Source organism: Emydura macquarii, unplaced genomic scaffold, assembly GCF_026122565.2.
Source record: "Emydura macquarii macquarii isolate MOO-44397 ecotype Brisbane River unplaced genomic scaffold, CSIRO-AGI_Emac_v2 contig_587, whole genome shotgun sequence".
NCBI lineage: Eukaryota > Metazoa > Chordata > Testudines > Chelidae > Emydura > Emydura macquarii.
This window is the reverse complement of record NW_027130724.1, coordinates 5300847-5324007: the sequence shown is the minus strand read 5'-3', so window position 1 is coordinate 5324007 and position 23161 is coordinate 5300847. Positions and strand designations below refer to the sequence as shown.

Here is a 23161-nt window from a genome sequence, read left to right as displayed (position 1 = left end):
GAGGCCAGAGATGAAGTTATAGATTCATTCTAACCTTCAAGTCCATCAGTCATCGTGATCATCTAGTCTGACCTCCTGCACGTTGCTGGCCACAGAACCTCATCTACTTCTGAAATAGACCCCTAACCTGCGGCTGAGATAGTGAAGTCCTCAAATCATGGTTATAATACTTAAAGCAAGAGAAGATCAGGGCTGAACAAGGGTTTTTCCAGTGACTCCAGATCAGCCAGTTCTTGTAGTTTATAGTCCCATTCATCCTGACTTTAAGGTGTCTTACTTAAGATACTACTACATGAGTGTGGGGTGGCAATGTGGGGAACCTCTATTTTAGGCTAAGATGTGGTGCATCTGTTCACTCCAGTTACTTCTTGGGGTTAGTGGCACAGTTACATAGCTTAAAGCATTATGCAGACTGCATGGAGTAATATGCATGAGTGATATAGTTCTGCTTTAGATACTGTCCAGGTTACTTTTAATACCCAATAACAACAAAAGTCTGAGAGGTTGCTGCTGTGAATGGTCTTGATCTTGGGAGCTACTAAAATTTCTAATCTTGCACTCAATCACATAAGTGTTCATGACCAAGGCCACATAAGCCTCATAGCTTCTTTTGACTTTGTTCTTGTAAGCTTTTGACTAAACTTAAGAGTATGCACAAGTGGCACTGACCTATTTAGTTTTGGACATAGTAGTGGAGGTACAACAACTATGGTAGACTATTACCAGACAAAACATTGACATTGTTGGAATCTTAAAATATTTTGCGGCTTCACAGGGAAATCATCTTCAGTGCACATCCTTCAGTTTAGAAGTAATGTGATATATTTTGCTAATCAGTTCCCTCATTGCTTGTGGGTTTAAAAAAAAGCATGTAAAAAGTCATATTGATATTGACACAGAACTAAAGAGGAATTACTGTCTGAGACTAGTGCTGTTAATGTGTAAGAATACTGTAAATCCCAAGACTTGCTGCTTCTACTCAGCATTTCATTGCTTTCATTCTAGAAATTGGACATGTTGTATATACATTTATAATTATTAAAATTCCAAAGAGAAATGACTTAACAGTAAACTTTTACTCATAATCTTTCAGTAACGTTGTTCAGTATTGCTTTCCTTTATTTTCTTCCCTTGATCTTGTGCTTAATCTGTTGTAATATTCTCAAGGCTGAAATCTGTCATGTTGTCAGTAGAGCACTATATGCACCTGATTTACACAGATCATGGATACAATTCCTGTAAAACAGCATGCATAATCTGGGGAAGGATTTCTAAAATGATGTGGTAACATTGTTTGACTTTTACATTAATTAAATGGAAAAGCTTGGATCAAGAACTTCAGTATTGCAAAGTTTTGAGAACAAAAAGATATCAAACATGGAGAAGACTTAAGTAGAAATTCAGAATGTCTGTTTAGCATGAGATATTTAGATGATATCCATTTCAGTAAGGCAGCCGTGCAAAGCTATAACTTGCTGCTGTCAGAGTGGGGATTGAGCATTGAGGTAGCTACTCAGTTATGGGCATTCCTTTTGCCTCTTGTGTATTGACCTATGGGATGGGTGCCTGTAGCTATATTTTATACACTTGAAGAAATACTATCAAAAGGGCTAAATATTAGATTAGATATATTCTTGAAATTTATCATGTGATGCTGGAAACACATTCTCTAGATTCCAATCTTACAGAAGTTAATAAAGCATTCTTTTGTAAATGCACATCACAAGACCTTTTTAAGTGAGGTGCGTTAAGTCTGTGCAAAAAAGGAGTCCTTGAGATGTGTGATCACTTGATAACTTGAATTTCGTTTACCAAATATTGTAAGTAACTAAGGGCCAGTTTTTTCATTGGATATTCATGCAACTTCCATTGAAGATTTTGGAATTTGCATGCATATATCAAATGCTGAACTTGTCCCAAAATTACTTTAAAAGATGGAGTTATAATGGGAAACTTATTTCTAGTGGTGTAAGGACAAGTAAACATCAAGAAGATAATCTCCTTTCCCATTGTCCATGTTTATGACCCCTAAAAGTGTTATACAGAATCAGACAGCTTTGTTTTAAACTTTACCTTGCTTTAACTTTATACTAGTGCTATATTTAAAAGATGTATTGGTTATTGGAATTTGTTCTTTGTAAGAGTTATTTAATAGACATTTAATTACTATAAAACAATTGTAACTCTAAGGACTCTGGGTCAAGAAATAACAAATTATGTACAACATTCATGTTTTAGGAAAAGGAATGTAGTGGGATATATTTTCAGAGCAATAAATTTAGAGGTAAAGTCGACCTTTATCAACCATGCCTTTTTATTTTCAAAGAAAAACCAGAGTTTAAACCCCCACACAGCATTTGAGAAATAGCCTTATTGAAATTGATTTCTTTTATAAACACTCTGAAGTCCTCATTCTTTAAACTTAGAGGACATTTATGGTGGGAAGTGTTTTACAGAAGACGTTGGTTACTTCCAACTCATGTTTCTACTTAAAGATGAAAACTTTTGGTTTCACAAATGCTTAAGATGCCACAAGCTTTTTTGAAATATATATTTGCAAATATTTTATATTTAAATGCAAATCTTCATGTAATAACTGCCATATATTGTTCTGTAATTAAGATATTTTATATACAAATACAACAACTGATACTATAACTGGTTACTAATATAAGAAGCCATTTGAATAGAGAAACATTGGAAATCAGTTCTCTGGTATTGCTTAAGTGTAACCCCTTGCCATCTCTTGAAGATGAAAATAATCTCTCCAAAGAAAAGATCATACCTTCTTTGAGCTTAATGACACTCTAAGAATTTAATGAACTCTTGAGACATCTTTTATAGAATAGGAATGTTTAGACTCATTAAGATATCTCAGAAAATTAACTGAATGAAAGGTGTAAAACCCTAAATTTAAAGATGTTTAGGTTCTTCCACCACAAAGACAACAGAAATAGAACGGTCAAGAAAGAATGCAGCCCTAATGCATGTATACATTAGCTACATATTCATAAAAATAGAGGCCCCTAAAGATTACCCATGAAGATACTAGACCAGTGAAAGAGTGAGAGCAACCAACTTTGACGCTAAATAAGCCTGAAAGAGGTTTTTTATCTATTTATAGAAATAGAAGGGTATAAAACTTCAGTGAGCAACACTCATACTCCCCTACTCTGCTTAGACAGCGAGCGTTCCACAACTCATCCTGTCAGTCTCTCCAAGCAAGCTGCCACAAACAGCTAAGGAAAACAGAAGATTTGAGAAAAAACGAACCCAAGGAAGATCTCCCCAAGACTTCAGTATGGGTTAATGAGAGAAAGTTGACTTAAGACACTGCTCAGAGATTAGATTTTAAAACTCATGTAATGATTTTAATGGGGTATGATATTGCTGTTGTAACTTTAAATTCTAAAAAATTCTCCTATTAATCACCAAAGATATGTCTACACAGTCCACAACAGTGAGCCTCCCAGCCCAAGTTGAGAGACTTGAGCTCATGCTATCACAATAAAAATAGCTGTGTAGAACGTGCTTTGAACTTGTGGCTCAGGTTGGAGCTCAATCTCTGAAAATCACCCCCCACCCTTAGGCTTCAGGGCCCAAGCCACAATATTTACACTGTTCTCTGGTGTGGGCTGTGTGAAATATGCCTGATGACTAAAGCATGTATTCTTGGGGAGAAGAGGTGCTAAATCTTGGTAAACAGAGAGAGCGTGGGATTTAATTAGATTTAAGATTCTTAATATTCACAATTGGCCTGTCAGGACAGCTCCTTAAATATCTTTTCTTTAAGTAACCGGTTTAAATGTTTTCTTTGATTGCATAGTATATAGAAAAAACAATGAGAGTTCTGTGGCACTTTAAAGACTAACAAATTTAATTTTAGCAGGCGTAAGCTTTCGTGAGGCTCCCCTCACTTCATCAGATGCAGAGGTAGAAATGAGAAACATAGGATCATCATATACATATACAAGTGCATAGAGAACAATGGGGGAGGTGGATGAAAGCCGGGTACTCGAGGTCTAATGACAGTCATTGAGTAGGAAGTGAGAAGGGGTGAGCAAAGCAATTTACCTCTTGTAATGAGAGAGCCATTCCAAATCTCTGTTTAAACCCAGTTTGAATGTGTCAAGTTTGCAGATCATTTCTAACTCAGCGGTTTATAAGATTATTTACTATGCCCAATTTAAACAGGTGGTTATTAAGAATAAACAGGTCCACCTGCCGTAAAACATAATTTTTGTCCATCTATAAACATTCTTTATCTAACCATTTCTAGATAATGATTTAAATTTTGTGAAATATACTTTGGCCTTCTTTTACCAAGAGAAAAGAAGAGATTGTAACAGAAATAACCATTTTATATGTTTGGTCAATTGTGTATTGTTTAATGTGTCCATTTTTTAATAAAATAGACACAATTGTTAACTGTGATTCTTTCGCTTGATCATGTTGTCCCCTAAGGTGTGTAAAAGAATCCCTGTGACTAAAGTAATAGAAGCCACATCTTTGAGTTGGCACTAAAAACAGCTAGTAGGAACTGGTTTACTAGTCCTTGTGTCTCTGGACTAAATATTTTTAAAATTATAAAAATAAAAGTATTTAGAGTCCAACAGTTTAAAATGACTTTTTCTGCTGCACAAGTTTGGTGGGAATGTGGGAGGGTCAAGCAGTGAGGGACAGCATGAGTGTGTTGGACCACTGCCTTAAAGAATGGTATGAAAAGGAGGGGATCAGAACTGGGCAATGGGGCATGGTGAGGGCAGGAGTCTTCACCTGTTTCCTCAAACACCCACATTACTGCACTGTTCCTGCATCTCTACTCTGATCCTCAGCCTGTAGGGCTGATGCTTGCCTCTCCACAGAGAGGAGGGCTGATGAGGAGAACCCCTACTACTAACCAAACAAACCATCCTGGGCTTGCTGAATGTCTTCATTCCTTCATTCTTGCCCTGAGGAGTCACTGTCTTCACTTACGCCTCACTAAGCACTGGAGACAAGTATCGTGTTTGCCATCAGAGTGTTGATTATTTCCGTGACAGAAATGCATGCTTGTACACCTCTGTGGACACAGCCTGCAAAACTTAGAGCTGAAAGGAGGCATACCTGATTCTTTAATTATACATATTCACCTCTCGTCACAACTCTGCCAAGCTGCTTCAGCTAACCCCTCCACTGTTCAGTACAGCTACATCTAACACAGTGAAGGCAGTTTAAGTGCTTGCAGATAAATCCTGGAATTCAAATCTGTGGAGCACAACACAAATAATGGCACATTCTCTTAGAACTTCCTCAGATGTACATATGACTCCTCCTTCTCCCCTACCAGCTGACGTATTACCAACTCCAGGGGGCAGAATTAAGGTCGTGTTGTGTGGTGTACCTTAACCTTAGGGGTTTAAGTTTAGCCACATTCTAGATGGGCATGAATGCGCAACTTTAACTCATGATTAAAGTTTGGGGGCATTTCCTAATGTTCTAGGTTGAGGGTGGGGCAAGGACTTTCCTTGCTTAAGACCAGTTACACATTATTTTGTAAGAGTTTGCTCCAAAATAAAATGTCTAAAATCTAAAATTCAAATGCACGTGACAGTAGAAAGTGAGATGCTTCTTCTTTTCACACAGATCTTCTCTCTGCGACATCTTAAATAATGTTTAATAGACTGTATGCTTCTGCGTGAAATTCTCATTTCCATTTTTCAAAAGCCTAGCAGTATTAATATTTATTTGCTCAAATCCAGGAGGAGAGTTGAAGGTGAAAAGTCCTGAACTTCCCTTTTTAATAGAATAAATTCTAAAATGTGACTTGATCCAGTATGTTTTTTGTTGAAGCTGTGGCCAAGGAAATGTAGAGGCAAACATAAGTGAAGTTGTATATTTTTAATTACACATTTTAATTTTGTCATTTATTTTAGAAGTAGCTTCATCTACAGTAAATCCACTTGTTAGGCACTTCAAAAGGGATTCTCTTGATGTATTTTATAATGATGAAGATAAGTAGTGATTACAGCAAGTTACAAATTAATCACTTGGCCAGCAGAGAGACTGCTGTTTGGGATACATCGGTTGACTAGGGTTGGAAATGTTAAACTGAGAGGACCCTGGTGTTTACAAGGCGATGAGGAGGGAAGAAAAGAGAATTAGTTGACTCAAATTACAGAAGTGAGATGGATCTTTCAAGTTGTCTAGCCAGTCTCCCTGCTATTGCTATTGAGCGTACCCTTCGTGGTAGTCTTGACTGTGGATTGGCATTATTGTCTAGAAAGATGGAGGCTGTTTTATCTCCCCTTGCATAACTGTATCCTGCCACTGGAAGATGTGAAAGAGGACTATTGAAGAGGAAAAGGATGATTCAGAATGAAGAAATGTGTGGAAAATCAGGAGTTCTTGCCTGGGATAAAATGAGAGTAACCATGGCAGAGAGAATATAATTTGGTTCTATAAAGTTCCTTTCATACTCAAGATGTCAAAGTGCTCTTCCATATTGATGAGTTTGTAGACTGGTAGTGCAGTGATTGTGTTTAATCATTATTTTGTACTCAACAAATTTTGTACTCAACAATGCTTCTCACACAAACTTGAATATTAAACCTGTAATGAGTGTTGGAGAGAGAAATTGTTATTGCCTTGTCTTAAGGCAGCATGTCTAAATGATGTAACTAACATCTTTAAACACAGTAACATTGCACTTCAGTGTCATCATTGGTATTAATCCAAATCCTGGTTTTATGAACATGTGAGCAAGCACCTTGTAGACCAGAAGGAAGAATGAAGTTAATTGATGTCCCCTGGTATGATTCTTCAAGACTCTAATAGCAAAACTGTAGAAAGACCCATGCTCTGTCTTATCAGTTCTCTGCAACATCCTAAAATACCCAGTGATTTGAGTCTCTGGGTATGTCTACACTCAAAATGCTACAGCAGCAAAGCTGCAGCTGTGTTTCTGTAGCATTTTTAGATGTAGACACTTACTACAGCAATAGAAGGGGTTCTCCCATTGCTGTAGTAAATCCACCTTCCCCAGGGTTTGTAGCAATGTTGACAAAATAATTCTTCTGTCAACCTAGCATTGTGTACAGCGGAAGTTAGATCAACGTAGTTACGTTTCTCAGGTGTGGATTTTTCAAACCGCCAAGAGACATAGCTATGCCTATATAAATTTCCAGTGTAGGCCTCTGTTGCATGAAATGTACTCAATGGGCAAGTACTAATAAATACTACAATGCATCTTGTTTGTCGACTGGCTCTTAATCTAGCAAAGCAAACATGTTAATCTTCTCTGTTGTTTAGATTTTGAGCATAACTGCTACAGTTATTTTTCTCTAAAACTGGGATGGGTAGGTGGTAAGGGTATGCAAGTGTAGAAATGAGATGGACAAGGCTACAGACTCTTGTCCCAAAATTGTCCCCAGACTTATACAGATCTTTTCCTAAAGATTTAGAACACTCAGTAAAACACTGAGAATAATTCAACTGCTATTTTAAGGCCAGGTTGTCAGGGGCCTGGCTTGCAGCAGAGCTAGTCTTCTGGCTACCTACTGAGCACAGCTGGCCCTGTGTTATCTGGTTGGTTGGTTGAAGGCATCTGCAGGCTGATTGCTACTGCTACTAAGCTTAACTATCTAGTCCTGCTCAGTGCATTCCTGGCCCATAGCTGCACTTCATCTTGGCCCTGCCTCTACTGTGCCTAGCCATATTCCAGCCCTAGACTGTGCCTGCTCTAACTCTCAACTTCTTCCGGATTCCTGGCTCAGACCCTCAATGCCTCCTCCTGACTCAAACTCTGGTTAACCCTTTGGCTTAGGCTTTTTGGTTTTCGATGCCAGGCTACGACTTTGACTTTGCCTTGGACCCGCTGTGTCCGGATTCATATCTAACTGGTAATCAAGATTCTTGCTTCAACCCCTAGCCCGCATCACCCACAACTCAGTTATTGACAGTGGTGTACATTTAAAATGGACATAGCTACATTGAACAGGAGTGTGAAAAATTCACATTCCAGGCTGACATAATTATACCAACGTAAACCCTACTGTAGATGCAGCTATGTTGATGGGGAAAAATGCTTCTGTTGAACTAGCTATCATTGTTCAGGGCGGTAGTGTTCCTGATCCAATGGGGTGGAGGGGCAACCCTTCCATCCATCAGCATAGGTTTGTCTATTCTGTGAGATTATGATAACATAGCTATGCAGACACGGTCCCTGTAGTGTAGATATACCTTTAAAGCAGATTTAATCAATACACTTGAAAACCAAGTAGTGTTAGCTGTTTATGATGCACAGGTCCTTGTGTATATCAACATTTTGGGATTTCACTGTGGTTTTTTACTATATGCTGTGTAAGCATAATTTTTACTTTACAAATATTTTCCCAGTTAATCCTTCACTAAACTGTTGCACACTGTGCTGTCTTAAAATGCAAGTCCTGCAAAAGTGTGAACCCTCTTTTCCCCTTGATTAAACATCCCAGTGAGGTGTTAACCTAAGAACTTTAAAGTGTGTTAGGAGCTTAATTTACAGGGTTAACTTTCCTACCTTAACCTCTCAAGCCCTGTTTGCACTGGAGAACTGTTTTATTTTTTTTTAAACCTATTAATCTAACACTCCTACAGCTGAACTAGTAGGAGCCTTTGATGTAAAGAATCTTTCCAGGAGCAGACCTATTTTTACCATACATTTTTTTTAAATGTAGGTAAAACCTACTTTACAGCCATGTTACCTAAAATGGTGGTAGAAATGACTGTGGCCATGTCTACAATGGGATGCTTTACTGGTGTAGGAATACTATACTAACAAAGTGTTCCTAATGTGGAAATAGGTCTACTGGCAAAGCTGTGGTTTGTACTGGTATAGTAAAATGACTGTCAGTCGGGGATCATGCCTCTTCATGTCCTTGACTAGCATAGCTCTGCCAGAAGTCCATGGTGTAGATTCAGTTGTACCAGCGATGCTGCCTGAAGATGTAGGAGCCTTGTGTACACTAAAGACTCATACCTGGTCAGCTTGTTGCAATGCAGATGTGGTTCAAGCACTACATGAGATATGACAGTTTTATGTGGTGGCAAGGAATTCCAAACTACCTATGAGAGGCCAGAGGAACAAAGACTATAATCCACAAATTAATTTTGGGCTTCCATTTTGTTTGAGTGCTGCTGGTTAGCTTGAGATCGTCCCTACCTACATAAACACAATACAATTCTAAGACAGTGCACAAGGTGAATTTATTTTAAAGCAGTGAGGGATTTTACTTACTACAGATACAAGTGTTACAATGCTTTGTGGCAGACTGTGTGTTACATAAATTCTTAGATGTTACTAAAGTGGATTGATTTAAATCAGCAAGCAAGAAAACATTTAAATTGCTGACTTTAATTGTGTTTCATTTATATTTTCTAGTTCTTTTCCTAAAGAGAGCTTGATTCTCATTGGTTGGCAACCATTAAAACGTTGGTTTGCAACTAAATAACCTTTACTCTAAATTTGGTGCTTCTTTTTGCTAACCATATTTATTTATTTGGACCCAGTTAGTATTCTCGTTCTATTATAACAGACTTCTTTATAAACTAATATAGATTTCACTCATAAGAATTAATGAAGAAAATAAACAATAAAATTATTTTTTCCTTTTTGGTTTTTTCCCCAGGCAAAACTGGCAAAGAACTATGGTATGACCCGCATGGATCCATACTGTCGGATACGACTTGGCTATGCTGTGTATGAAACTCCTACAGCGCACAATGGAGCCAAGAACCCACGCTGGAACAAAGTTATTCAGTGTACTGTTCCCCCGGGTGTGGACTCTTTCTATCTTGAGATATTTGATGAGGTTAGAATTTGTTTTTATTTCTGATTGGCTGGATTGAAGTTGGACTGTGGTTTACAGAGTTGGACTGAGATGACACAACCCAATGGCTTACACCAGCACCTGGAGTGTTTCTTTTTGTGTGGGTGGATCACACTTTCACATCTCTTTTCAACCACAACAGTTAGAGAGAGACACTGCCTTTTTAAAGGTAGCTGAGATTCTGATGTAATTGTATGAGTTCTGGAGGGATGACATTGGGGTTGTCACCAGATTGTATTAGCTTGAAAATGAAGAAGTGGTTTCTGAATACTCTGTCAATACTACAGTGCAGTATTTTAGGAGCATTCTTATATTCTGCACTTTATCTATACTAAAAATAGGCTGCTTGTACAGTTCTTTGGGAGATAATGTTGCAAGACTTCTCAGATCAAATTATAGCTTTAATCCAAGATATGAGTTTTGGTGACAGTAAATCAGTTAAGTGTAGAATAATCTTTGTAGACAAAATTGAATTAGTCAGAAATGGTTCCATTAAGCGGTTCTAGTAACTGAAATTCATTTTACAAATTAGGAGCCAAAATTCCAGGTTCACATCAGGCATTCTCTCCTAGCAGCTACAATTTCTTCCTGGCTTTTCCATTGCTGCCTCCCACTTCATTCGTTGAATATCTCTTCCTTCCAGCTCCTCTCTGCTGCTTGTACTTACTATCGTTGGCGCCTAAAATTTTCCCTGCTGCTCCTGGTGCATGTGTGGGAGAGGCAGCAACATTAGAAAGCTCTCTATAATGTAACCTGTTAGAACCTTGTGCCTTTCAGGTGAGAAATCACATTTATTTTCATAGCTTTCAAGCTTTTTCTTTCAGTGTAATTGTCTTATGTCAAGGTGGACGATCTTCTGGCCAGCATGTGCTGGATATAGTGTACTTGGGAATCCTAAACTATTCAAATGGTCAAGGCAGAGAACACCAGGTTTCTCAATGAATAGATGCCATCAAGCTCTTCTTCGAGGGGAATCTGCCCATAAATAATCTGATCAGCAATGGAGAAACAATCTCTTTACCCAAGAGACCTCACACACTGTTTTCCCTTTTCTGAACAAGCGATCAAGAAGCTAACAATCTCCAAAACCTTTTTGTTCTGTTGGTATCCTGGATTCCTCTGTTAGGGTTCAAGACATGATATGGTAGTTAAATAACGCTTTTTCTTGTGAATGGTCACCTACTCACAGACAAGGACGTATATCTATACTCACTGGATCTCTGTGACACTTGATATTACTGATGGCCAAATACTCTTGTCCTGATCTCAAGAAACTGCAGAACCAAATGGAAGCATTGAAATGGTTTAGATCCTGCCTCCGACTGAATCCAGAAGATTATTGGTGGGCATTTCATCATCTCTAGGGCTTTCATCTGTAAAATCCAACAAAGTTTAATTCTGTCCCCTGATGTTGTTCAACATCTGTATGAAATTAGGAGAGCTCTCATTTATACCAAATGTAAATAGGTCCATTTCTCAATACATAAGTGAAATTGGCTCACTACAAAGCAGTTGTCTTAATCTGGAACCCAGACAAGACTAAGATGGTGCTGGTGAAAAGCATCTTGAAGAACTTGCTTCCTTTTATAGCATTCCCCACTATTAGGGTGTTTTTCCTTTAGAATAAGTTGGTTTGCAGCTGTTGGGTCCTTTTGGATTCCTCGCTGCTCTTGGATACCTAGATAACCACAGAAAAATAACTGATTGGGCAGAGGATGGTGACCCTCTAGGACTCGGACCTGACTGTGGTTACTTGTGCATTTGTGACTTCCTCCCTTGGTTACTGAAATTTGTTAAATGTAGAAATGAAACCACTTTCCCTTAAAAAGCTTCAGCTGGTTTAAAAAAAAAAATGCAATAGCCTATCTACTTAACAAAACAGTTCACTTTGAATACTTCACTGTCTGAGCTGATAGCCTCTTGAATAAAAAAAAATTAAATTTTCATGAGAGGTATTCCTGTGGAACAATGACTCTGTGACAGATATGTGGAAGCTTATGATTGCAGGAGACAGAACTTTCACAGGAGCTGGACCTGTGGAACTCACTCCCACAAGAGAAATGACCACCAAGCTCACAAATAATTTGACAGCTACACATAAATCTCATTTCTGCCTAGCTTACCCTCAGTTTCTCCACACGAGCCCATGCGTGTGCACTCAGAAGAGAATCCCTACAAACTATTCAAGGTTTATCTTTTATTTTCTAGGGATGAAGAACATGTATTTTCTATCTTTAGATACTTGGTAGGTGCTTACATTCTGTGGTATTAGGAATCTTAAAAGATATGTGGATGTATGGTGAATGGATAGAGATGGTTGCAAATGAATCAAAGCATATGCTTCCTCAAAAAGGAGGCAGTGTTGGTAGGCTCTCAACTTTTTGTTTTAATTATACATGCTCTACCCTCACACAAACATCTTCCTGTAGCTTTATAAGTACTAGACAGTGGTGAGGAAAAATTCTACTCTAGTAAATGTATCTAGTGCTGTTTTAACAAGTCTGTGTTGGCTTAGAGAATCATAAAAATCAGACTACATAACAAGTTACCTCCTCATCTATCTTGCTGCATTGTGTGATTGCTCCTTTCAGTATGTTCTTTAATGCTTTTGTCTAGTTTTGATTTAAATGTGTCAAGCAATTGGGCTTTCAATGCTTCCTGTTTGGAAGGTTAATTTTGACACATGGGCATCTCTCCAAAGAAAATTGATGTGAACAATCAAGGCATTCAAAAGTAAAACAGGTTTCGCTGAGGGTGGGTTTGGAGACTCCATTTCAAGATTCTAACTAGGAAACAATTTTCTATGCAACAGAGTTAGCAATTTCCCAGGAGAAACTAGTTGAGGACAGGGTGCAGGTAAATATCTGTTTAAATCTGGAAATTGGGGGAAAATAACTGCATCAGTGTCCAGCAAGTTCAGCAACCATAGAACAAATCTTTTCAAACTAGATAAATCTATTCAAAACTGAGGAATAGGCTCAGTCTATCAATACATCAAAGTTGGTCTTCTGTTGCAGAATGCTACATGGCCAAATGGACCTGGACCGGTAATCTGTAACTCTGCATGCTTCTGATTGCTTAATGCTTCAAGCCTGCAACTCTGCCTTGCCATTTTCAATAAAATGGAATGTTTTTGACTTTTGTTTGTATAATATTGAAAACTGAAAATAAGTCAGACTTGTTTAACTTCCTTGAGAAAATACCAAACCAAAATATATACATACATTCTAATGTTTAGTGTTGACACACATTAGTATTATGCACACTGCAGTTTCCTTTTTATTTACACAGCCCTAAATTAAATTAATCTATGAATCTACTGTGTTATGTAACCACAGTTAGAATGTTACTAAAATTAAGTGTAATGTGGTGTGCATTAACAAAACAATTTTTAAAATGCCTTAAACTGAGACTAACTAGTTTTTCCTGGCCAGTAAAAAAACATCTCTGGTAAATGCCAGGCCATCCTTTCTGTGTAAAGTGCAAATTCAATTATTTTCCTCAAGTTGATTTCCAGCTTTATATAGTTTGGATCCTGTAGTGAGCTACAATAGTGAGGATAAATGAGTGGCTAATAGTTCAACATTGCAACAGTGCAACTAGAGGCATTCTGATGTGTCAGCATTTGAGAACCTACAATGTGTATCACTTTGCAGTTGCTGTCATGTACAGTCCATAATGATGTTAATGTTGCTGTTTTATAGCACATTCAGTCTGTGGATATGAAAGTAATAAGCTCTCGCTGCCCTGTCCGAACTCCCCATGTAGAAAATCCATACACCCTCTTTTTGAAAGGTGTACTTAGCCTTATCCTTGCTGAAATAAAATCTTCAGTAGGGAAAAATCTTTTCAGAGACTATTGGCTGAACAGCCCGGTGTTCGTTTCTGCTGCCAAAGTTGTGTTACAAAGGATGGCTTAAAACTGAAATGGAGAAAATGTGACACTGAGACTTGAGTTCAAAGAACATCATTAATCGGGAGTTATGTTGAGGAATTATTTTTGAGAAGGCTGTGAATTTGATCAGAAATATTTTTTCTAATGCCCTTTAGCGAGCATTTTCAATGGATGACCGCATCGCTTGGACTCACATTACTATTCCGGAGTCTCTGAAACAAGGAAAGGTGGAGGATGAATGGTATAGTCTGAGTGGAAAGCAGGGTGATGACAAAGAAGGAATGATTAACTTGGTCATGTCTTATACGGTAAGCCAAATGCATTGTTGCCCTCAAGATGTGGAGGGTGGCTTTCTTGGGGATCAGAGCAGAGGAAATGGTTTTATTGAATTGTTCTGTTATGTTTTGGCATGTAGATTTTATTTTGTTGAAGCCTATTGATGTACTAGTATCCCTGAAATAAACAGGTACCTATGCTAAATGTAAGTGAACTTAATATTTTAACTATCCCATCAATAAACACTGAAAATGTAATCCTAAAAGATTGTGCACACAGTGAAAAATCTTATACCAGTTCTTTCAGAGGCCCTTCATATTTCCTGATTTTCAAAACAGACAAGTCCTCCAGGCTGTTCTATCTACAGCTGAAGTTTAGTTTTTCTAACTCTCTGAAACTGTTGCTGCTTATAAAACAATATAATCTTTCATCCCTACTAGCTTTCAAATAATGTGAATAGTAGTATTCCTGATTGCTTGAATAGGCTTAGCTGATCATTTTCTACTTTGATCACTACCCTGCCCTGAACGTGCTCCTAAAATGACAAGTTTTAATCTTTTAGGTTGAAGGCAGAGAGAGCTCAAAATTCACAATGAACTTTTACTTTCACATGGAAGACTGTAGGTTTTATATTACAGACACAAGAGTAAAGACAGGCGTTCCAGATGAGATTAATACTCAACTGGAGACTTATATATTTCATAACATCATAAGTTGTACAGGGATAAGAATAGGTTAAAAAAAACTTTTGCAAGGAGAAGATGCAGGGAAATCTTTGCGTTTGTAAAAATAAGATGGCTTTTGGTCCAGATGGTATTCTTCAGATGGAGACGCTTACCACCTGTACTTACAGTGAATGGTGGAACTACTCTTAAATACTATTACTTGGGGAGTAAGGATGGCAGAACCTAACCAAGAAGGACTCTGCAAACTAAGGACCAACTGGATCCTCAGTTTGACTTGCTCAAAACCCTGGGATCCAAATTATTTTTATTGGTTATGACAAATATTTGACCATTTTTACACAGAATTTAGATCACCTTAGGTAGATATTGTTGAATGATTTAAGCACTGCCTGCAAAAATTGCCAATTAGAAAAGTACAAATAATTGAACAAGATCCAAGGGCTCAAGGAGCCTTGGACCGTTATTAACCTTTAAACACTGTGCAGGATTCAGTACATCCCCTTGTGGACATGGATAACATGATCTTTAGTTAACTTTGATCAGTGAGAATATTAGTAAGGAAAGTCGTAGTGTGTCTAAATTGAGACCAGTTTAAATCAAATATTCATGTTCTTCAGCTCTTCTAAATAAATCCAGCTGGGCTCTCACTTGATTTTGAGAAATTGCATCTCATTTAAATAGTAATGTAATTAAAGCTTTTTGTATAGAATTTACTCTATTGTGGAAACTTTACAGTTTGTGAAATGAAGCAGAATTCACGAGCAGATGTGCAGAAATAATTTTGGAAATTCAGATTATTTCCTACTTCTTACTAATAAATGAGCTATTCAGTTGCTTCATGTGGGATTTGTTATAAAAAGCTAGCTTAATTTGATGTGGCTTCATGGGTTTTAGATTAATTCTTTCAAATGGCAATTTATTTTGGGTACTCAGAGCCGACTTCCTGAAAAGTGATACTTCATATCTATTATTGCCAACTAATTGTTTGCTGTACTAGGCATTAGTCAGTGTACATTGACTAGTAGGACTTGAAGGTTTTGCTCAAATGCATTATCACTTTAGTTATATTTAACTGTTCTTTCTGTCATCCTTTTGGTATCAAGTCCTTACCAACTGCCATGATGATGCAGCCCCAGCCAGTGGTCCTGATGCCCACAGTATACCAACAAGGAGTTGGATATGTACCTATTGCAGGTATGTTCTTCATCCTTCCTTAAGGGTTTTGAAAAAATCATTTTGGAAGTCTGAAGGAATAATTACTGAATTTCTCTTGTGTTCTGTGTCAGGGGAGGTTGACAGTATCTGTTCTATGGTCTTTCTCAACTGTGTAATGTTGTTGGCGGAGGGAAGGCAGGGGAGCAACCAAACCCCAGTGGAGTCAGTCAGCTTTTGATCTGTGTGATTTACATTGTGTTTTATAAACTGAGTTAGTTAAACCAGTGCAAAAGGTTTATTCAGGTTTAAACCAAGGCTAATTTACGCAAGAATTATTCTGGAACAAGGAAGGGTGTGAATTTAAAGCAAAATAGCTATTCCAGAATAACTCCATGCATAGACAAGCCCTAAATAAGTTAGGAATCTGTTTAACAGAAATACAATTGTTCACATATTATGTGTAAACAATACTACTTTGTTGTATGGACAAGGCCTTAGGCTGGCACAGTGGAAGATCCCGTCTTCGCATGTAATGTTTGGCTTTCCGTACCATATGCAGGATTCAGAATGAGAGACTTAAAAGTGGTGCTCCAGCCAGTTCCAGAGTAAAAGGATGTTCCTGGAGTGAAATAGTTAATGCTGTTGTTGAAGTCATCTATTAAGGACTCAGATTTAATGGCTTTGAAATGAATTGGGGCAGTTCACACCTCTCTCATTGGTCTTGTTTCTCTGTGCATACTCATGCAGGTAACGCTTGCATCAATTCAGTTTCATCTATAATACTTAGTCGCTCTTTTTTTAAATAAGTTTAAATTCTGAAGAAGTTCAGAAGCTGCTAGAGAAATACTAAAATATTATGCTGGCTGCTACCAGCCCAAGTAGATGCTTTTCTCTAACCCACCAGAGATTGGGAGCATTATGGTGGTCACTTGCGTTGGAGGTTGAGGAAGAGGGGAGTGCTCTTTGTTCCAAATCCCAATTGCTCATTCTAGTGTATGGCCCATGGAAGTAGGGAGATGCAGTGGGGAATTCCCCAGGCACAGGGTTGGGGAGGGCAGAAGGAATCTTTCTCATAGACCATAGAGGAGCATCAGAGCTGTTCTGCAATTTGGGAATATTGCCTCCAGACTCAAGTAATCTCCTTTGTATCTGTGCCCATCTTCCCAAAAGGATTTGTCAGTGGATCTGTATGGCAGCAGATCAAGTGGTTCCCAACTTCCTTCTGCACAGTGGTGCGCAGGAAGCTTCCACTGAGCAAGGGATCTATTACACAGGGAGTGCTGGCTCCTGTAGACTCCCCAAATCCTGTCCCTTGTGTAGCAGAACTGCACCACTTCTACTCTGTTGGTAGGGTCTTCTGTGCTCACAGAGAGACAGACTCTACCTATGAGTTGTTTAAAAAGGAAGCCCAGAATATAAAAGTAGCTCAGGGGTTCTCAAACTTTTTTTGCTGGGGCTTCCTTTGAAAGTATTTCAGGCTGTGATTCTTCTCCCCCCTGCCCTGCCCTGCCCTGCCCTGCCCTGCCCTGCCCTGCCCTGCCATACCATGCCACCCTTACTGGCATGCGCAGGGGGCTGACTGCTTGTGATTCCCCCCCACCCCCCCATAACCTCATGACCCTCTGAGGGGTCATAACCCCAGTTTGAGAACCTCTGATACTAGCTGAAGGTCAACTTCTTCAGAGGGTTTAGCGTGGGACTTCCTTTGCTGAAATTCACTGCATAATTGTACACAAGTGGGGCAAGGAGAGAACCTACATTCTGAAACAGAGGCCTTTTTATTATTTTTTAAAAGTAGTAAAAATCAACTTTAGGGTGTGAAATTGCCTTTCAAACTTTGGAAGCAGCACTAAATTATTTAATAGGCTTTTTGTGGTATTTTATTTCTGATAGGACAAATGGTGTTTAAAAGCTTCATTCTGGTATAATATGGAAATGGATTCAGGTGTAGTAACTGACTAATATAATGTGTCAATATCTGTACATCCAAGGGAAAGATTGAATTAATTGTGGATTTTTGGACTAACTTTAATAAATGCATACAAGTCCATGTGGATAAGTGACAGAATGGGTAAGGCATGATCATAGCACTAAGGGCTGAACCCAAATCAGATGCAGAACTTGTGTATTAGAGTTAATATAAAGCTTAAATTCCTCTTTGTTACCTGGCATGTGGAAGCAAACTTGCTCCACAGTAGTAATTTATACAAGACGTTTGAAATAACTGCACATAGAAAGATTGCAACATTAAACAGTGAATATATTAGAGGTTTGCACACTTCATTGCTTCTGAAGTCCTAGTGCATTGCACACAGTAGGTACTCCTGGCATACTTCCACATCCCCCTCTTCAGGGACTCCCTGCAACCCAAACCCCTCCCTCATGCTGATGGCTCTGGGTCCCCCCAGCCAGGGTCTCTTTTTGTGCACTCCCTTCTCACCACTCTCATTTTCTTTCTCTCGTGGGGAAAAAAATCTTTCAGGGCATCAACATTTTAAACTGTATCAGGAGCTAAAATGGGGAGGGGAATGGTATTATGTTGGAATGGCTGCCAGCAACTGCTACTTTGATCTATACAACTTACAGATGTGGTTGAAGCTGCTGGCTCTGCTAACCAGATGCTGGAGCTCCAGGTGTCCCCCCACTTCCTCCTTTTGGCTTCAATTTTTTTCACCAGATCAGTAGGATTCTGCCCACTGAGAGAACGGTCCCTGAAATCTTGGAATTCATTAGTTTCAGTATTCAACAGTTATTGTTATAGAGAAATGTCATTTTTTTGAGTGTTAGACCTCACTTCACCAGCCAACTAACTAGTTTTGACTATAATTCATATACTCTGAAGTGCAATTCCATTATGATATGAACCAAATCCATATGCAGCTCTTGCTTGTTTCGATTAGAATTTAATACGTGTAGCTTCAAAATCATTAATGTAATAAAAATACTTCATATACAATATTTGTGATAATTTCAATGCTCCGCAAACAAGGGGATAAGAATTAGTCCTGGGATATTACAACTGAATGCTGTACAGAATTTCTCAAACAGCTGAATCAAAAATTGCAATGCTAGCCTGTCTGACCTAGTCCTATTGCATGTTGTAGTAATTTTGTGGTATCAGAAACCTAAAGGTGCAGACATGGCCTCAGCTTCATAAAGACCACCCCTATACTAGGAGTGCTTTTCGGTGTCGGAGTACTGATATACTAATACTAGGAAAGTACTCCAGATGTGGATGCAGCTAAGCTGGCAAAGCTGCACTTTGCACTGCTGTCATAAAACTAGCCTCTACCAACAAAACAAGTTATACCTTTAAAAGCACAAAGGTGTGAAGACGTGGTCCCTGACCAACATAGCTGTGCTAGCAAAAGTCTGTAGTGTAGACATGACCTGAGATTCATTTTCACATGTGAACTAAACTTTCTTCAGAGTGAAAGATGAGTGCTTTTCTGTAATGTGGTGTGCACGCTACTTAGTGTCAGGTGCCCCTTTCCACATCACCTTTCCAATTTAATTTGCAAATATCTTCAAAAAGTATTTTCAAGAACTTTTATTGATAAAACTCCTCTAAGCAGAAAAGCGCAGAAATCTGAGGTTTTGTGCATATGGCAGTATTTATTTGCTGTATTAAACATCTGTACTATAGAAATAGGAGTTAGGGAATTAGTGTTCTTTCTGGTAAGATACCTATATTGGTATGTATGAAGTAGCACACTTATTCCACAGCCATGGCATACTTGTATGTAGTACTGTACTCCTGCATAATTTTTTGTTGCCTCTATTATTACTGTGAATGAAAGTATTAGGAAATCCTGCCTCTCTACTTAAACAATTCCTTATTTTTCAGACCATCATGAGTTGCTTCATTTATTTTAACAAATGTCAGATTTTTCCTTTATTTAAAAAAACAGAAAAAAACCCTAATGTTTTTCTTCTAATGAATTTTACTGAATGCTTCTGACTTTTTGTGGGAGTTGAATTCCAAATCTAATTTTTTCTTCAGCTCATTTTACACTTTGTGCATTGCAAGCTTTGAAGATCTCGCTGAATGTTACCTAATCCAAGTTTCCATACATATTGGCTGGAAAAAACTGGAAAAGCTAGCTTTTTATTATTTTTTTTTTCAAGAGATCTGGTTTCAGAACATACCCTATTTCATACTTTAAGGGTCTTTTTGCTGTATGGCTCAGAAGCAAATATTTCTATTTCAGGGTAGAGCAGCAGTCCTGAAGAGTAGAATTAATTGAAAGCTAGTTCTTCCAGGATGCATTGTCACAGCAGTCTTTCATATCATGGGCTAGACCTTTTGGATTCCACCAACCATGCTGCAGAAGGGTGCTTTCAGCACCGCAAGGAAGCCATCTACATTCACTGCTCACTTGATTCTGCACATCTCTTGGGGAAACCTATGCGAGTGAGCCTCCTATGGAGCCATGGCTGAAATTTTTTAAGCTGAGCTCCCCGGGTGGAATCCCTGGAGGAAGGGCAATGACAGTACCTCACTCTCTGTCCCCAAGGAATGTCTGTTCCCTTACTTTTCAGTGCAGCTGTCTTGCCTGTCTAGTTAAACAGATCCTGAGATGATTTGGGGATTTGGTGAGCTCATTTCACCTTACCACCCACCCTTTTTGAGATGTAAGGCCTTATCTACACTAAACTTATGCTGGCAAAACTTCTGTCACTCAGAGGTGTGAATCTTCCTCCTTCTGCCCCCGTCAAGCGATATAAATTGTGCCAGCATAAGTGCTTGTGTCGACAGTGCTGTCTAGATACTGCCGTTCATTTATGTGATTTTATTATGTTGTCAGGATAGCTCTCTGCTGTTGACATAATGTGGCTATGCCACTGTAAGTTTTAAGTGCAGACTAGCCCTAATTTAGTGCCACACGTCTTTCAAAAGGTGTGCATGTATCAAATGTGATACTTGCCCCAGAAAATACATTTGGTGCAATCACACTTTTAATAGTTGCACTGAATAGTTTATAAGTCATTCTACATTTTAGCTGTCAAGAATAATTTGGTAAATTCCCCACTTTCCACATATTGCATTTGATAATCTCTAGAATCTTGGACAGAATCTCAAAGTGAGTCAGAACAGTAGTAGAGAGATACTGAATGTAAAGAGTAATTGATATTCCACTTGATCACTTTAAAAATAAAAGTGACAGTAAACACTTAATATGAAGTCTAGCCTCTTCAGTTACTTAGTGGTAGTATTTTTAGGATTTTTGAGTGTTTAAAGCTGTTCCTGGGAAATCCATTCTAACCAGAGGATTATCTGTGGAAATGATAGTGATAATGCGTCTGGCCAGTTCATCATCAGAAATGATTTTAGTTTTTTTTAAAAAATCCCTAAATCAAGCGCTGTGGGGATAGATAAACAGAAAAATGATCTAGGAAAGGAAAACTTCAAGCATTGCCTGCACTGGATCCCCTCTGAGGTGGCTTGGGCGCATTGTCTTCTGGTATTGATCATCTGGAGGAGCTGTCATCCAGGTACCAGCTTCTGGAACCTTCTGTGGAATGCCCGGACACTGGAGGGTCAGTTCATAGTGCTGACTGTCTGACGTCACCTGCTTTTCCTTCTGACAATGGGTAGAGTTCCGTCACTGCCAGGTCTGTCTGTCCATGCTGCTCTTTCTTCTGGCTTTCTTCTCTATTTCCATAGGTCCAAGTAGGAAACTTCCTACAACTCGCTTTCATGGGTTAACTGTACCACACACTGGAGAGGAAAGTTCTGTGGCCCAGGGTCTCCAGAGGTCAATATCTGTTATCTAGGATACAATTAAAGCTCCTCCTGTGGTCCTTTCCGCTCAGGTGCTATCTACTTGTCTCAACTCTAGATGTTTCTGTAGACGTACTAATGGTTACTCCTTGTAATCCCTCAGCTTTTTGGACTCTTCAGGTCGTCAGTCAACATACCCTTATTGACCACTACCACCTTGTCCTTCTGGGTGGTGATGGCTCAGCCTCATCAGCAGTATAGGAACAAGGAAAGAGTTGCTAGAATGGCATTACCTCAGACAAGTGGGTCTTGGATACTATACTAGTTTAAACCATAACTTGTTTATAGTGTCCCATTCCAATCCACTTTTACTGAAGGTGTTATCTCCAATTTTAAGAGATACTACTACCATGTATAACTATCAGAGCGGAGCCAGCTTAGTGCTTATTCTTAAGCATATGGTTAAGTCACGGTGGTCACCCTTGTCACAGAACCTGTGAGTTTTCCCAATTACAGGCACCTTGCTGCTGCACATTAACAGTTTTAGTTCACTTTGATCAGCTGCTGTGCATTAACTATTTTAGTTTGTTTTGACCTAGCCCTCTTTCAAATGGGACTAGCTCACAGTGAACTAATGAACTGTTAATGCACTGCAGCACATCCCACAAAATCTCCGTGACCATAGCATTAAATTATCTATTTTTTTTTTACCGTAACACTGCTGTGAATTATGCATAATTTTACCATGACAGTATCATCTCCATACTTATGGTGGAAGGCCATGAATTTTTGGATTAGTGTGCCCATTACAGCACCCCTATAGTTCTCAATCTCCCAGGAATAGACAATATTAAAATATCCCAACAGAAGATCATTGACTGGAGCCAGATATTTCTCTAATTCCACAGCATGTTAGAGATGATGGGAACATCACCCAGTCTGGGTTCATGGGGTTTTGTACTCTGGCCTGCTAGGAATTCCAGTCTCCCTCTTTTTCTGCTCAGTTTGGCAGATCTCCTGACCCAGAAGTTTCTACATTCTGATTTGAGCTCTATGCGTAGTGGTTGGCTGGTTGGCCAGTTTAGACTGAATTTGAAAAGACAAGAAAATTTTACTTGAAAGGAGGAAATATTCTATCTAAAAATCCACATTCTGTGAAATGGATCTGGTTCTGTGAAATGGATCTGGTTCTCTATCTGGGCAAGATTAAAGGATCTGAATTTTATTATTGTGCTGTTCCACTTTTATTATGAATGACTTGATTTACGCCAAGGAATGTAATCTTTCTCTTAGTTTAATGAGTGCACCTGGTTTATAACTTCATTGGTGCAAGATTCCACTGTATTCTGTAATCCTACATGAACTGGACGTAATTATGTCATTGTGTTGCCTGTTGTTCAAACATATATTTGTTTTTCCTAAAGTTGATTTAAGTATTTTAGGAAAAAGTGTCAGAGCGACCATCTGCAAGAGTTGGTAGCTGCACCCTGAGGCCACCAAAATTTTTTTTGTGAGAACCCCTGTGTTAAGGTACATTTCACCAGGCCTCAAATGCATGCCTCAGAAAAGTCTCTTCATT

At 38.7% G+C, this 23161-nt stretch overlaps 1 protein-coding gene across 2 annotated transcripts in view; it reads left to right on the top strand.

Annotated features, from left to right (window-relative positions):
- TOLLIP (toll interacting protein) overlaps positions 1–23161 on the top strand; it is a 60670-nt gene that overhangs the window by 20712 nt on the left and 16797 nt on the right. For both annotated transcript variants that reach the window (XM_067540566.1, XM_067540565.1), the window contains exons 3-5: positions 9645–9827; positions 13896–14048; positions 15806–15896. In XM_067540566.1, the coding sequence (XP_067396667.1) occupies positions 9645–9827; positions 13896–14048; positions 15806–15896 (427 nt within the window). The remainder of the gene's footprint in view (positions 1–9644; positions 9828–13895; positions 14049–15805; positions 15897–23161) is intronic.